General features: G+C 41.9%; 1 protein-coding gene across 2 annotated transcripts in view; it reads right to left on the bottom strand.

Moving 5' to 3' along the window:
• LOC140351121 (B-cadherin-like) overlaps nt 1-5,958 on the bottom strand; it is a 30,078-nt gene extending 24,120 nt beyond the window's left edge. For both annotated transcript variants that reach the window (XR_011925337.1, XM_072436822.1), the window contains exon 1: nt 5,823-5,958. Coding sequence is in view for 1 of the 2 variants with exons in the window: in XM_072436822.1 (XP_072292923.1) it covers nt 5,823-5,873 (51 nt within the window). In the remaining variant the exon portion in view is untranslated. The remainder of the gene's footprint in view (nt 1-5,822) is intronic.
• Between the last annotated feature and the right edge of the window lie 11,995 nt (nt 5,959-17,953).

Genomic DNA, 17,953 nt, shown 5'->3' with positions numbered 1-17,953 from the left:
GAGCTTTAATACAGAACACACACTTTAGAGCTTTAATACAGAACACACACTTTAGAGCTTTAATACAGAACACACACTTTAGAGCTTCATAAAAACATGGAGGATGGTGAGAGTTGAGGTGAAACACACGTTGAGTTGGGAGCGTGTGGAGCATGAACCAGTGTCACGACGACACATGATGATGTCATGAATGTCTTCAGAAGACAAGCATCATTTTAATATTTATCATCATCATTGTTTAAAAGAAATGCAATAAAAAGAGACAAAAGATAAAAATGTGATGATGTAAATCATGTTGACATATGTCATCAGGAAGGTCCAAAAGACCTGAATATTCATGAGTCTGAAGCAGTGAATACTGCACCTTTCAGACCTTAGATTCTATGCAACAATGCAAAGTGTGGCCCGCGCAGTGGCCCGCGCAGTGGCCCGCGCAGTGGCCCGCGCAGTGCTGCTGCTTCCGTGCTGGTAAAAGCCTGGTCTTCTTGTCTCCGTCGATAAAAACCCATTAGAACGACTCTGTAACTCGACCCAGACACTTAATGTTTTTAAAGGAGCCAACGTCACCGGGACCAGAGAGCCAGAGAGCCTCAGAGCCTCAGAGCCACAGAGCCTCAGAGCCACAGAGCCAGAGAGCCTCAGAGCCTCAGAGCCAGAGAGCCTCAGAGCCACAGAGCCACAGAGCCTCAGAGCCTCAGAGCCAGAGAGCCTCAGAGCCTCAGAGCCAGAGAGCCTCAGAGCCTCAGAGCCACAGAGCCACAGAGCCAGAGAGCCTCAGAGCCTCAGAGCCAGAGAGCCTCAGAGCCACAGAGCCAGAGAGCCTCAGAGCCAGAGAGCCTCAGAGCCAGAGAGCCACAGAGCCACAGAGCCACAGAGCCACAGAGCCTCAGAGCCACAGAGCCACAGAGCCAGAGAGCCTCAGAGCCACAGAGCCACAGAGCCAGAGAGCCTCAGAGCCAGAGAGCCACAGAGCCACAGAGCCACAGAGCCACAGAGCCACAGAGCCACAGAGCCAGAGCCTCAGAGCCTCAGAGCCAGAGAGCCTCAGAGCCTCAGAGCCAGAGAGCCACAGAGCCAGAGAGCCACAGAGCCTCAGAGCCACAGAGCCAGAGAGCCAGAGAGCCTCAGAGCCAGAGAGCCTCAGAGCCTCAGAGCCACAGAGCCTCAGAGCCTCAGAGCCACAGAGCCTCAGAGCCACAGAGCCAGAGAGCCTCAGAGCCACAGAGCCAGAGAGCCACAGAGCCACAGAGCCTCAGAGCCACAGAGCCTCAGAGCCACAGAGCCAGAGAGCCTCAGAGCCAGAGAGCCTCAGAGCCAGAGAGCCTCAGAGCCACAGAGCCTCAGAGCCACAGAGCCTCAGAGCCTCAGAGCCAGAGAGCCTCAGAGCCACAGAGCCACAGAGCCACAGAGCCACAGAGCCAGAGAGCCTCAGAGCCACAGAGCCACAGAGCCACAGAGCCTCAGAGCCACAGAGCCACAGAGCCTCAGAGCCACAGAGCCTCAGAGCCTCAGAGCCTCAGAGCCTCCGACAAGAGCCAGAGCTGAACTGTTCTACAGGAAAATGGGAAACTTCACATTTCAAACATGAAAAAGCTGAAATGAAGCATTATTTTAGTATTGAAACTGTCAAAATATTATTTCTATTGAACTTTGTGGAGTTTATTAAAGCATCAATGAAATAAAAAGACTGAAGTTTGAGGCGTGGAAGATGTTTAGAGCTTCAGAGTGAGACTCAGAGTGAGACTCAGAGTGAGACTCAGAGTGAGACTCAGAGTGAGACTCAGAGTGAGACTCAGAGTGAGACACAGAGTGAGACACAGAGTGAGACACAGAGTGAGACACAGAGTGAGACACAGAGACACAGAGTGAGACACAGAGTGAGACACAGAGACACAGAGTGAGACACAGAGTGAGACACAGAGTGAGACTCAGAGTGAGACTCAGAGTGAGACACAGAGTGAGACACAGAGACACAGAGTGAGACACAGAGTGAGACACAGAGTGAGACACAGAGACACAGAGTGAGACACAGAGTGAGACACAGAGTGAGACACAGAGTGAGACTCAGAGTGAGACTCAGAGTGAGACACAGAGACACAGAGTGAGACACAGAGTGAGACAGAGTGAGACTCAGAGTGAGACTCAGAGTGAGACACAGAGACACAGAGTGAGACACAGAGTGAGACAGAGTGAGACACAGAGTGAGACACAGAGACACAGAGTGAGACACAGAGTGTTGAGTTTAGGAGACGACGTCATGTTCAGTAGAAAAGTTTTATCTGAATCAGAAGAACAAAACAGCACATGTCCCAGAGTTTGACCTTGATGTGTTTGTGAATCTGAAGAATGTGAGTCCAGGACACTGCACTTCACACACATGATATTACATTACATTACATTTTACATTAGTCAAACCATTATTTCTATTGAACAGCGAGACTTTTTAAACAAATAAAGGTGTAAATACATGTCTTTTGTGCGATTCCGGCTCATCTTCAATAATAAAAGCGTTTTTTCGCGGCTCTCGTGGTGTTTGAGTCTGAATGGTTCATGATTATTCCGTTAGTTCAATAGTTAAACACATTCTTGAGGCGCTGCTGCTGTGAAAAGTCAGTGATTGTTTAAAAGGAGTTTGTTCCTGGATTAAGTCTGACTAAAGCTTCCAGTTTATTCACTGCGGCTGAATTACTGGCAGTGACCACAGCCCTCATCGCCATGACGACGCTCAAATGTCTCATCAGATGAAGTGTTCAGCAGAACGGCTCAAACGTCTCATCAGATGAAGTGTTCAGCAGAACGGCTCAAACGTCTCATCAGATGAAGTGTTCAGCAGAACGGCTCAAACGTCTCATCAGATGAAGTGTTCAGCAGAACGGCTCAAACGTCTCATCAGATGAAGTAGTGTTCAGCAGAACGGCTCAAACGTCTCATCAGATGAAGTAGTGTTCAGCAGAACGGCTCAAACGTCTCATCAGATGAAGTAGTGTTCAGCAGAACGGCTCAAACGTCTCATCAGATGAAGTAGTGTTCAGCAGAACGGCTCAAACGTCTCATCAGATGAAGTAGTGTTCAGCAGAACGGCTCAAACGTCTCATCAGATGAAGTAGTGTTCAGCAGAACGGCTCAAACGTCTCATCAGATGAAGTGTTCAGCAGAACGGCTCAAACGTCTCATCAGATGAAGTGTTCAGCAGAACGGCTCAAACGTCTCATCAGATGAAGTGTTCAGGAGAACGGCTCAAACGTCTCATCAGATGAAGTGTTCAGCAGAACGGCTCAAACGTCTCATCAGATGAAGTGTTCAGCAGAACGGCTCAAACGTCTCATCAGATGAAGTAGTGTTCAGCAGAACGGCTCAAACGTCTCATCAGATGAAGTAGTGTTCAGCAGAACGGCTCAAACGTCTCATCAGATGAAGTAGTGTTCAGCAGAACGGCTCAAACGTCTCATCAGATGAAGTAGTGTTCAGCAGAACGGCTCAAACGTCTCATCAGATGAAGTAGTGTTCAGCAGAACGGCTCAAACGTCTCATCAGATGAAGTGTTCAGCAGAACGGCTCAAACGTCTCATCAGATGAAGTGTTCAGCAGAACGGCTCAAACGTCTCATCAGATGAAGTGTTCAGCAGAACGGCTCAAACGTCTCATCAGATGAAGTGTTCAGCAGAACGGCTCAAACGTCTCATCAGATGAAGTGTTCAGCAGAACGGCTCAAACGTCTCATCAGATGAAGTAGTGTTCAGCAGAACGGCTCAAACGTCTCATCAGATGAAGTAGTGTTCAGCAGAACGGCTCAAACGTCTCATCAGATGAAGTAGTGTTCAGCAGAACGGCTCAAACGAACCGTCAACTCTTTAAATTGTGATGTTTTTAACTGGCAAATGTTCAAGTGTTGAAGGAAAAGGCAAAACAAACTGGGTCAAACTAAGGACTAAAGTAGGACTAAGGACTAAAGTAGGACTAAGGACTAAAGTAGGACTAAAGTAGGACTAAAGTAGGACTAAAGGTCGTCTGAGGTCTCGACCAGGTCACAGCACAGGCCGGGATCTTTTCACTCAATGATTATATATTGTGTGGACAAAACACCATAATTAAACATAAAACATTAAAAAGACCCTAAGAGCCTCCAGCTAAAGCCACTTTAGAGCAGTTCTTATGACAAAATGACTCATCTTTACAGTCAAGACCAATAATAGTTTTTGTACATATTTAAGTCGACTATAAAAAAGGCCAAAATGAAACATTAATGTGTTCAGAAGTTTCAATATTGCAACAAACTAAATACAGCAGCAGCCGTCCCGTTTGTAAACGGCAGATTTTACCAAGAGTCCAAAATTAGCCTTGATTTTGTCTGCTAAGTTTATTTTTTTATTTTGACAGTTTCACTGGTTTGGTTTTGAATAAAGCTGAAATGATTGTGTTTAAGTGTCTATATATTAGTTACTTCTATTTATGAATAACTTAGTTTGTGACGTCAATTCATCACAGTCACATTTGATATTGTGACAAATGTAAAAGAATCCAGGTAAAATTGGTTTAAACGTTGCATTCTTTCACTTAAACGTCGCATCATTTCATAATTTCACTTAAACGTCGCATTCTTTCACTTAAACGTCGCATTCTTTCACTTAAACGTCGCATTCTTTCACTTAAACGTCGCATTCTTTCACTTAAACGTCGCATTCTTTCACTTAAACGTGTGAAAAGTGGCGCCGACCTTTGACCCCGTGAACAGAAACCGTCTTTCATCGCCGCCATTTCGGGGTCAGCGGAGCCGAAACCACCTGTGCGTCACTGCGCGCGCAACACCTGCCGCCGCTGCGTCATGACGTCATCAGCGGCACGACGAAAGGCGGAAGGCGACGCCCCGGTTCAACCCAAACGTGATTTCACGAGCATTTAAAGCTCGAACTGAGCTTTTTTTTTTAACTTTTAGCTCTATTTACAAACATGTTTAATGAGTAGAGCCACAAAACGTCACATTGAGTCGTTCTAAACGCGCGAAAACACCAACAAAAGCCGTTTAAACACACGACAAGTGCCGAAAATGGCGCTATCAAAGTGCATTTAGCGCAAACTATTCACTTTAAAGACGATTATGCGCATTTTATAACGTGGACGACAAGTATAAGCCCCTTTTTGTCACTGTAATGTCACTTTAAACCGTTCTAAACACGTTAAATACTAACAAAATCTGCTTAGACCCTCGAATCATGATCGATATGGACTTTTGGCACCTGTTACCGGGACAAATACGACACGCAAAGCCCAAAAACTCAACTTATAATGATCCAAAGACGTGAAAACATGAGCAAAAGTCACTCAATTACGTGAAAACTTCAACTATCTCGAGTCTGAACAGCATTTTGATCTAGTTTTGCGCTTAATTAGCCACAAACACCACACAAACCAGAGGAAAAAGCTTGTAAAGCACTAAAGTAGATGTTGTGAACTTGTGTCGACATATTTGGAATTAAATCGTTTAGAAATACGAGCAAAGCGATATTTCTTGAGGGACAAAATAGATTGTTTGGCTGAATTGGGCAAAAGCAACATCAAAATAGTCCAGGAAATTGAGCATTCTAATTGTTAAGAGTTGTTTTGAATGAAATGTAAAGATAAATTAAGCATTTTTTCTACTTTCGTGCCCTTTATTGACACAACTGAACGACGTAAAATGTACACAATGTCGCAATATACAAGTATGTGTCGGGCAGGATCAATGAAACTTGTCATTTGACTCTTTAGACTTCCACAACTTGATTTAACACGAGTTTTCACGACTGAACACGACAGGAAGCGGCCGCCTCGAACACAGATCTCACCTGTAACACGACGAGCAAAGCGCCCAACGCCGCAAACGTGGCCGTCCCCATCGGAGTCACGTGGTCCGCCGATAAAACGCTTCAAAGATCCTTTTGACGCGTGGGAAAAGTGATATTCCGCAGCTTTTTTCCACGTCCTGTCGCTTCACGAACTCTGCGCGATCTGAGAGTCCCGCACCTGAACGAGCCTCTCTCGCTCTGTGCGTGTGACGTCAGCACGCAGCACGGCCACGCACGCAGGTGTGCGTCCTAATATGGGCATGAGAGGAGAGTGGCCGGAAGCGCGGTTTCAGGCGTGTTTAGGCGAGTTCCGTGTGCCTGGTTTAGTCCTGGTTTAGTCCTGGTTTAGTCCTGGTTTAGTCCTGGTTTAGTCCTGGTTTAGCCCTGGTTTAGTCCTGGTTTAGCCCTGGTTTAGTCCTGGTTTAGTCCTGGTTTAGTCCTGGTTTATCCCTGGTTTAGTCCTGGTTCAGTCCTGGTTTAGTCCTGGTTTAGTCCTGGTTTAGTCCTGGTTTATCCCTGCTTTAGTCCTGGTTTAGTACTGGTTTAGTACTGGTTTAGTCCTGGTTTAGTCCTGGTTTAGTCCTGGTTTATCCCTGCTTTAGTCCTGGTTTAGTACTGGTTTAGTCCTGGTTTAGTCCTGGTTCAGTACTGGTTTAGCCCTGCTTTAGTCCTGGTTTAGTACTGGTTTAGTCCTGGTTTAGTCCTGGTTTAGTCCTGGTTCAGTACTGGTTTAGCCCTGCTTTAGTCCTGGTTTAGTACTGGTTTAGTCCTGGTTTAGTCCTGTTTAGTCCTGGTTTAGTCCTGGTTTAGTCCTGGTTTAGTCCTGGGTTAGTCCTGGTTTAGTCCTGGTTTAGTCCTGGTTTAGTCCTGGGTTAGTCCTGGTTTAGTCCTGGTTTAGTCCTGGGTTAGTTCTGGGTTAGTCCTGGTTTGATGCTCTTCTGTCGTTGGAGTGCCGTCCTTCTTTCTGTCTGTTCATGTGGTGTAAAGACTTTCAGTTCCTCTCCTGCTCCAGCGAGCGCACACACACACACACACATACACACACATACACACACATACACACACACACACACACACACACATACACACACACACACACACACACACACACACACATACACACACACACACATACACATACACACACACATACACACACATACACACACACACACATACACACACATACACACACATACACACACACACACACACACACACACATACACACACACACACACACACACACACACACACATACACACACACACACACACATACACACACACACACACACACACACACATACACACATACACACACACACACACACACACACACACATATACACACACACACACACACTGTGATGACATAGCTCCTCCCATGTTCTCTGATGTTTCTGACCGGCAGAAACTGACTTCTGACCGTGAATATTCATAAACTCGGACAACGGGGAAAACTGGAGAAAAGGTGTAAAAGTTTGTGTTTCCTGATGATTCTGTGGCTGATGTAATGAGGACAAAGACAGTGTGGGACATTCAGAGGACAAAGACAGTGTGGGACATTCAGAGGACAAAGACAGTGTGGGACATTCAGAGGACAAAGACAGTGTGGGACATTCAGAGGACAAAGACAGTGTGGGACATTCAGAGGTAAAGACAGTGTGGGACATTCAGAGGACAAAGACAGTGTGGGACATTCAGAGGACAAAGACAGTGTGGGACATTCAGAGGACAAAGACAGTGTGGGACATTCAGAGGACAAAGACAGTGTGGGACATTCAAAGGACAAAGACAGTGTGGGACATTCAGAGGACAAAGACAGTGTGGGACATTCAGAGGTAAAGACAGTGTGGGACATTCAGAGGACAAAGACAGTGTGGGACATTCAGAGGACAAAGACAGTGTGGGACATTCAGAGGACAAAGACAGTGTGGGACATTCAGAGGACAAAGACAGTGTGGGACATTCAAAGGACAAAGACAGTGTGGGACATTCAGAGGACAAAGACAGTGTGGGACATTCAGAGGACAAAGACAGTGTGGGACATTCAGAGGACAAAGACAGTGTGGGACATTCAGAGGACAAAGACAGTGTGGGACATTCAAAGGACAAAGACAGTGTGGGACATTCAGAGGACAAAGACAGTGTGGGACATTCAGAGGACAAAGACAGTGTGGGACATTCAGAGGACAAAGACAGTGTGGGACATTCAGAGGACAAAGACAGTGTGGGACATTCAAAGGACAAAGACAGTGTGGGACATTCAGAGTTAAGAATATTATTTCAAGAACACTTCATCTTTATTTGTCCAGAACACAGTCACACTGATGATTTTCATGAGAAAAATAGAAAAAATATCTTGAATCAGTGAATAATAAATGTACAAAATCAAAACTGAGTCAGAGACATTTTCTGTTCAAAACAGAAAGTACAAATCTCAGATGTCGTGCAGTAAAAGTAAAAAATATCCACTGTAGTATCGACTGCTCTGGAGCCGGACCTGCTCTAGATCTGAGCCGGGATCCTGCTCTGGAGCCGGACCTGCTCTAGACCTGAGCCGGGATCCTGCTCTGGAGCCGGACCTGCTCTAGATCTGAGCCGGGATCCTGCTCTGGAGCCGGACCTGGTCTAGATCTGAGCCGGGATCCTGCTCTGGAGCCGGACCTGCTCTAGACCTGAGCCGGGATCCTGCTCTGGAGCCGGACCTGCTCTAGATCTGAGCCGGGATCCTGCTCTGGAGCCGGACCTGGTCTAGATCTGAGCCGGGATCCTGCTCTGGAGCCGGACCTGGTCTAGATCTGAGCCGGGATCCTGCTCTGGAGCCGGACCTGCTCTAGATCTGAGCCGGGATCCTGCTCTGGAGCCGGACCTGGTCTAGATCTGAGCCGGGATCCTGCTCTGGAGCCGGACCTGCTCTAGATCTGAGCCGGGATCCTGCTCTGGAGCCGGACCTGCTCTAGATCTGAGCCGGGATCCTGCTCTGGAGCCGGACCTGCTCTAGATCTGAGCCGGGATCCTGCTCTGGAGCTGGGGTTGGTTCCTTGGGGTCGCAGTGGGCGGAGCCATCGCCTCGGGGCAGATCCAGGACAAAGGTCGTTACAGGATGAACTGAGACAACAACAACATCAGAGTGAGACATCGATCAGCAACAACAGAGGATCAAACAAACATCTGCAGCGATGATCTTTAGGACTAACGAGTCTAAAAGTTAAATGACCTTTAAAAACACGTCAATTCTGTGTTTCCAGAAGTTTGAGAGGAACAAGACGAGATTTCACTGGAGAAACTGGGATTCAGCTCAGAATGTGATGAAGAACGAGCAGAACGAGCAGAACGAAGCAGAACGAAGCAGAATGAAGCTTCACACTCTTTAGTTCTATATCCAACAACAGCAGCTGCTCAAAGTGCTCGTGGTAAAAACACAGATAAATACAGTGACTGACACAGCGGCTGTGGAGCAGGTTTGAACGGTCCGTCTCCTCCAGTGGATTTCCTGACCTCACTGGGCCACGGGCCCATAAAAGCTTCGGTCAGGGAGACGGCGGCCCGTCCACTTAGGCATTCGAAAACAAACATCATCGTCTTCAAATCAATCCTGAACGTGACAGGAAGCGAGGGGATGGAGGCGAGCGCCGGGTAATGCGCCTCGCCGGCAGCAGCACTCCGGACACGCCCACAATGCATCGGTCCGCAAGGCGTCGGCCCACAATGCAGCCACTTACAGTCATTTTAAAAGCGCTGTCCAGAATCACCCTTACATCTCTGACCGGGCGCAGGACGGTGACCAGCCGGGCATTTAGGACTAAAAACAACTATTTCAGTTTTCTTTTCATTGAGGATCATGTTTCCACTTCCTGCCGACAGTTTCACAAAGTATCAGTGGAAACAAAGGCACGAAAAGGAAAGAATAAACTGTTTATGGAGAATGGAGCCACAGAACAGGACAGGGCCTAAAACACAGCCTTGTGGAACAACCTGAAAAACATCTGACTGAAAAGAGTTCATTATTCAACCCTTTACAGCTGATTTACTAGTCCTGGTTTAAACCTGGTTTAGTCCTGGTTTAAACCTGGTTTAGTCCTGGTTTAAACCAGGTTTAGTCCTGGTTTAGACCTGGTTTAGTCCTGGTTTAGTCCTGGTTTAGACCTGGTTTAAACCAGGTTTAGTCCTGGTTTAGTCCTGGTTTAAACCAGGTTTAGTCCTGGTTTAGACCTGGTTTAGTCCTGGTTTAGTCCTGGTTTAGACCTGGTTTAAACCAGGTTTAGTCCTGGTTTAGTCCTGGTTTAGTCCTTAGGGAGGGCATCTGACAAACTCTGACACATTTATGACATTGATGGAAAAAGAGAAGTTTGAGAAAAAGGAAACTAAAGTGTTAAATTTCAACTTAAATTTAGACGAATCGAGAAGTTTGTGAAATTTCAATTCCTGATTTGATCAAAGTGTTTTTCCCAAATTATGAAATATGAACTTTTTAACTCAAAAACAACAAAAACAAAACTTGGCTCATTTTGTCTGGAATAATTCACTTAATTTTTCTGTCAATGTTTTTTTTTGGCTGAAAAATTTAATAAATGAGACAAACAACATCTATTAAAGTGATAAATGAGACAAACGACAGTATAATTCTCTAATAAAGTGATAAATGAGACAAACGACAGTATAATTCTCTAATAAAGTGATAAATGAGACAAACGACAGTATAATTCTCTAATAAAGTGATAAATTAGACAAACAACAGTATAATTCTCTAATAAAGTGATAAATTAAACAAACAACAGTATAATTCTCTAATAAAGTGATAAATTAGACAAACAACAGTATAATTATTTAATAAAGTGATAAATGAGACAAACGACAGTATAATTCTTTAATAAAGTGATAAATGAGACAAACGACAGTATAATTCTTTAATAAAGTGATAAATGAGACAAACGACAGTATAATTCTCTCTAATAAAGTGATAAATGAGACAAACGACAGTATAATTCTCTAATAAAGTGATAAATGAGACAAACGACAGTATAATTCTTTAATAAAGTGATAAATGAGATAAACGACAGTATAATTATTTAATAAAGTGATAAATGAGACAAACAAAAGTATAATTCTCTAATAAAGTGATAAATGAGACAAACAACAGTATAATTCTCTAATAAAGTGATAAATGAGACAAACAAAAGTATAATTCTTTAATAAAGTGATAAATGAGACAAACGACAGTATAATTCTTTAATAAAGTGATAAATGAGACAAACGACAGTATAATTCTCTAATAAAGTGATAAATGAGACAAACGACAGTACAATTCTTTAATAAAGTGATAAATGAGACAAACGACAGTATAATTCTCTAATAGAGTGATAAATGAGACAAACGACAGTATAATTCTCTAATAGAGTAATAAATGAGACAAACTACAGTATAATTCTCTAATAAAGTGATAAATGAGACAAACGACAGTATAATTCTCTAATAGAGTGATAAATGAGACAAACAACAGTATAATTCTCTCTAACAAAGTGATAAATGAGACAAACGACAGTATCATTCTCTCTAATAAAGTGATAAATGAGACAAACGACAGTATAATTCTCTAATAAAGTGATAAATGAGACAGACGACAGTATAATTCTCTAATAAAGTGATAAATGAGACAAACGACAGTATAATTCTCTAATAAAGTGATAAATGAGACAAACGACAGTATAATTCTTTAATAAAGTGATAAATGAGATTAACGACAGTATAATTCTCTAATAGAGTGATAAATGAGACAAACGACAGTATATTTCTCTAATAAATTGATAAATGAGACAAACGACAGTATAATTCTCTCTAATAAAGTGATAAATGAGACAAACGACAGTATAATTCTTTAATAAAGTGATAAATGAGACAAACGACAGTATCATTCTCTCTAATAAAGTGATAAATGAGACAAACGACAGTATAATTCTCTAATAAAGTGATAAATGAGACAAACGACAGTATAATTCTTTAATAAAGTGATAAATGAGACAAACGACAGTATAATTCTCTCTAATACAGTGATAAATGAGACAAACAACAGTATAATTCTTTAATAAAGTGATAAATGAGACAAACGACATTATAATTCTCTAATAAAGTGATAAATGAGACAAACGACAGTATAATTCTCTAATAAAGTGATAAATGAGACAAACGACAGTATAATTCTCTCTAATAAAGTGATAAATGAGACAAATGACAGTATCATTCTCTAATAAAGTGATAAATGAGACAAACGACAGTATAATTCTTTAATAAAGTGATAAATGAGACAAACAGCAGTATAATTCTCTAATAAAGTGATAAATGAGACAAACAACAGTATAATTCACTAATAAAGTGATAAATGAGACAAACGACAGTATAATTCACTAATAAAGTGATAAATGAGACAAACAACAGTATAATTCACTAATAAAGTGATAAATGAGACAAACAACAGTATAATTCACTAATAAAGTGATAAATGAGACAAACAAAAGTATAATTCACTAATAAAGTGATAAATGAGACAAACGACAGTACAATTCTCTCTAATAAAGTGATAAATGAGACAAACGACAGTACAAATCTCCCTAATAAAGTGATAAATGAGACAAACGACAGTATAATTCTCTAATAAAGTGATAAATGAGACAAATGACAGTATAATTCACTAATAAAGTGATAAATGAGACAAACAACAGTATAATTCTCTAATAAAGTGATAAATGAGACAAACAACAGTATAATTCACTAATAAAGTGATAAATGAGACAAACAAAAGTATAATTCACTAATAAAGTGATAAATGAGACAAACGACAGTACAATTCTCTCTAATAAAGTGATAAATGAGACAAACAACAGTATAATTCTCTGTAATAAAGTGATAAATGAGACAAACAAAAGTATAATTCACTAATAAAGTGATAAATGAGACAAACGACAGTATAATTCTCTAATAAAGTGATAAATGAGACAAACAACAGTATAATTCACTAATAAAGTGATAAATGAGACAAACAAAAGTATAATTCACTAATAAAGTGATAAATGAGACAAACGACAGTACAATTCTCTCTAATAAAGTGATAAATGAGACAAACAACAGTATAATTCTCTGTAATAAAGTGATAAATGAGACAAACAAAAGTATAATTCACTAATAAAGTGATAAATGAGACAAACGACAGTACAATTCTCTCTAATAAAGTGATAAATGAGACAAACGACAGTACAATTCTCTCTAATAAAGTGATAAATGAGATAAACGACAGTACAATTCTCTCTAATAAAGTGATAAATGAGACAAACGACAGTATAATTCTCTAATAAAGTGATAAATGAGACAAATGACAGTATAATTCTTTAATAAAGTGATAAATGAGACAAACAACAGTATAATTCTTTAATAAAGTGATAAATGAGACAAACAACAGTATAATTCTTTAATAAAGTGATAAATGAGACAAACAACAGTATAATTCACTAATAAAGTGATAAATGAGACAAACGACAGTACAATTCTTTAATGAAGTGATAAATGAAAACGACACTTCCTGTTGACTCCTGTTGGTTGGAGTTTCCCGTTCTTTTTCTTCTGGCTTTGAGCTGTGAAGAAGAGGAGGAGGAGGAGGAGGAGGAGGAGGAGGAGGAGCCTGATGTTATCTGCTCTTCCTCTGCATTACTCAGCTCAGTGGAGCAGATAAAGAGCTCGAGGGGAGAAAACAAACGGAGCCGGTTTAAGCTTTTCTCAAACTGAAGCTTCTGTCGTTTGAGTCAATCATTATGTTTTATATCTGTCATTTGCCTCTGTGATGTCATCAAAAAGCGCCAGTCCACCAAAAATGCACAGGAACTTTGTATGAAACAATAAGGATCTATTATATATTATATATAATATATATATTATACATATGTCTAACATTTTACTTTGTGGATTTCTCTTTGGGCGATACACGTTTTCCTTTTTTGAGTTCCATGTCGACTTCAGCTCTAACATTAAAACAAGATATAATATTTTATACATATATACATATACATATATATATGTGTATATATATATATGTATGTATATATATGTGTGTGTATATATATATACATATATATGTGTATAGGTATATATATATGTATATATATATGTATATATATATATACATATATATGTGTATATATATATATATATATATATATATATATATATATATATTTATATATTTTATATATATTTTTGACTCTTCTGGACTCTCGCGATGGAGCGGTCAGGAGCTTCTTGGTCAGAGCTCGTTCGTCTCCATCAGAGGCATTAAAAGACACAGGAAGTGAAGACTCAGGTTTCAGACGCTGGAGGATTCTAAAGACTATTTTAAACTCAGAAGCTCTTCAAGGAGGAGGAGAGGAGAGGAGGAGAGGAGGAGGAGAGGATGAGGGGAGGAGGAAGAGAGGAGGGGGAGAGGAGGAGGAGGAGCAGAGGAGGAGGAGGAGGAGCAGAGGAGGAGCAGAGGAGGAGGAGGAGGAGCAGAGGAGGAGCAGAGGAGGAGAGGAGGAGGAGGAGCAGAGGAGGATGCGGAGGAGCAGAGGAGGAGCAGAGGAGGAGAGGAGGAGCAGAGGAGGAGAGGAGGAGGAGGAGCAGAGGAGGAGGAGCAGAGGAGGAGCAGAGGAGGAGAGGAGGAGGAGGAGCAGAGGAGGAGGAGGAGGAGGAGGAGCAGAGGAGGAGCAGAGGAGGAGAGGAGGAGGAGAGGAGGAGGAGGAGCAGAGGAGGAGCAGAGGAGGAGGAGAGGAGGAGCAGAGGAGGAGAGGAGTTTGTGTTGTTTGTGTTGTCGTGGTTACGGTCACCGCGGGGGTCTGTCTTTATGGGAGGGGTCTGTCTTTATGGGCGGGGTCTGTCTTTATGGGCGGGGTCTGTCTTTATGGGCGGGGTCTGTATTTATGGGAGGGGTCTGTCTTTATGGGCGGGGCTGAATCCAGGAGCCACATTCCTGAAGACAATAGATAATGACCTTTGACCTTTGACGTCAGAAGATGAACTGGAAAAATCAAATGTTTTTGCCTCGAATTTGTTTAGATTAAAAAAACTATAAATTGGGTTTAAGTTTGTGACATTTGTGATACTTTTGACTTCTATTTTTGGAAATAAGTTTATATTGTTTCTTCTTTTGCAGTTTTATGTCATAAAAGATGTTTTTTGTTTCCATGACGATTGTTCAACATAAAAAGTTTAATTTAACTCTCATGTGTCAGAGGAGTGAGGCAGGGTTGTGCTCGGTCTCTCCTTCTGTTCATGTTCATTATCACTGGCCCAGTCAGACTTTTAGACAAATAACAAACACACACACAAACAAACAAACAAACAAACACATACACAAACAAACACATAAACAAACAAACACACAAACAAACAAACAAACAAACACATACACAAACAAACACATAAACAAACAAACACACAAACAAACAAACAAACAAACACATAAACAAATAAACAAACACATAAACAAACAAACAAACACATAAACAAACAAACACACAAACAAACACATAAACAAACAAACAAACAAACACATAAACAAACAAACACACAAACACAGGGATAAAGTAAAACATAAAATTAATTAAAAAAATAAAGCACATAAAATACATAAAATAAATAAACAAAACTAAATAGAATAAAATAAATTAAGCGCAGATGTAATTATCATTCAGAGGCGACAGACATTTAATTTCTTGCTTTTTAAATAACTTGTTTTCGGGTCGTTTCTTCGTTTCCGTTAGAAACGGTTTAAAACGTCAATTCTGACACGTCACATTCTTCAGGAAGCAGCAGCGGCGACGCCCATATTTGGAGAGGACATGACACTTATGAAAGTGTGATTCTAGTCTGCGGAAAAAGAACTGTGATGGAACTAAGAACTACGAGAAGTGGTTCTGGACACTTTTGAGTTCAAGCTTCTTCCTCTCCCTCTCCTTCTCCTTCCTCTCCTTCTTCCTGTCCTTCCTTTTCCTCTTCTTCCTCTCCTTCCTCTTCCTCTCCTTCTTCTTCCTGTCCTTCCTCTTCTTCCTCTCCTTCCTCTCCCTCTTCTTCTTCTCCTTCTTCCTCCTCTTCTTCTTCTTCTCTGTGGGAGGAGGACGTGGGAGGAGGACGCGAGAGGAGGACGTGTGAGGAGGACGTGAGAGGAGGACGTGGGAGGAGGACGTGGGAGGAGGACATGGGAGGAGGACTTGTGAGGAGGACGTGGGAGGAGGACGTGGGAGGAGGACGCGGGAGGAGGACGCGAGAGGAGGACGCAGGAGGAGGACGTGTGAGGAGGACGTGTGAGGAGGACGTGGGAGGAGGACTTGTGAGGAGGACGTGGGAGGAGGACGTGGGAGGAGGACGCGGGAGGAGGACGCGAGAGGAGGACGTGTGAGGAGGACGTGGGAGGAGGACGAGGGAGGAGGACGTGTGAGGAGGACGTGGGAGGAGGACGCGAGAGGAGGACGCGGGAGGAGGACGCGTGAGGAGGACGCGGGAGGAGGACGTGGGAGGAGGACGCGGGAGGAGGATGTGAGAGGAGGACGCGGGAGGAGGATGTGAGAGGAGGACGTGTGAGGAGGACGTGAGAGGAGGACATGGGAGGAGGACGTGAGAGGAGGACGTGGGAGGAGGACGCGGGAGGAGGACGCGAGAGGAGGACGTGGGAGGAGGACGCGGGAGGAGGACGTGGGAGGAGAACGTGTGAGGAGGACGTGAGAGGAGGACGTGTGAGGAGGACGTGAGAGGAGGACGTGTGAGGAGGACGTGAGAGGAGGACGTGGGAAGAGGACGTGGGAGGAGGACGTGAGAGGAGGACGTGGGAGGAGGACGCGGGAGGAGGACGCGAGAGGAGGACGCGGAAGGAGGACGTGTGAGGAGGACGTGAGAGGAAGATGTGTGAGGAGGACATGGGAGGAGGACGTGTGAGGAGGACGTGAGAGGAGGACGTGGGAGGAGGACGTGAGAGGAGGACGTGGGAGGAGGACATGGGAAGAGAACGTGGGAGGAGGAATTGAGAGGACGAGGCGAGTTCAGACCTGAGAGTTCCAGGAAGAAGACGCATTAGTCGACCACAAACGAGAGTTTCACAAGCTCCAAATCAGAGCCAAGAAACTCCATGAATTTACTTTAGAACAAACTCTAATACATCTAATGTCTAATACATCTAATGTCTAATACATCTAATGTCTAATATGTCTAATGTCTAATGTCTAATATGTCTAATGTCTAATATATCTAATGTCTAATATATCTAATGTCTAATGTCTAATACATCTAATGTCTAATACATCTAATGTCTAATATGTCTAATGTCTAATATGTCTAATGTCTAATATATCTAATGTCTAATATATCTAATGTCTAATATATCTAATGTCTAATGTCTAATATATCTAATGTCTAATACATCTAATGTCTAATATATCTAATGTCTAATGTCTAATATATCTAATGTCTAATATATCTAATGTCTAATGTCTAATATATCTAATGTCTAATACATCTAATGTCTAATACATCTAATGTCTAATATATCTAATGTCTAATACATCTAATGTCTAATATATCTAATGTCTAATATATCTAATGTCTAATACATCTAATGTCTAATGTCTAATACATCTAATGTCTAATACATCTAATGTCTAATATGTCTAATGTCTAATATGTCTAATGTCTAATATATCTAATGTCTAATATATCTAATGTCTAATATATCTAATGTCTAATGTCTAATATATCTAATGTCTAATACATCTAATGTCTAATATATCTAATGTCTAATGTCTAATATGTCTAATGTCTAATATGTCTAATGTCTAATATGTCTAATGTCTAATATATCTAATGTCTAATATATCTAATGTCTAATATATCTAATGTCTAATGTCTAATATATCTAATGTCTAATACATCTAATGTCTAATACATCTAATGTCTAATACATCTAATGTCTAATACATCTAATGTCTAATATGTCTAATGTCTAATGTCTAATACATCTAATGTCTAATACATCTAATGTCTAATATGTCTAATGTCTAATATGTCTAATGTCTAATATATCTAATGTCTAATATATCTAATGTCTAATATATCTAA

This window comes from Eucyclogobius newberryi, unplaced genomic scaffold (genome assembly GCF_026437365.1).
Source record: "Eucyclogobius newberryi isolate DKJ021-1_F unplaced genomic scaffold, fEucNew1.0.hap1 SCAF_8, whole genome shotgun sequence".
NCBI lineage: Eukaryota > Metazoa > Chordata > Actinopteri > Gobiiformes > Gobiidae > Eucyclogobius > Eucyclogobius newberryi.
This window is presented reverse-complemented; position numbering and strand designations above follow the sequence as displayed.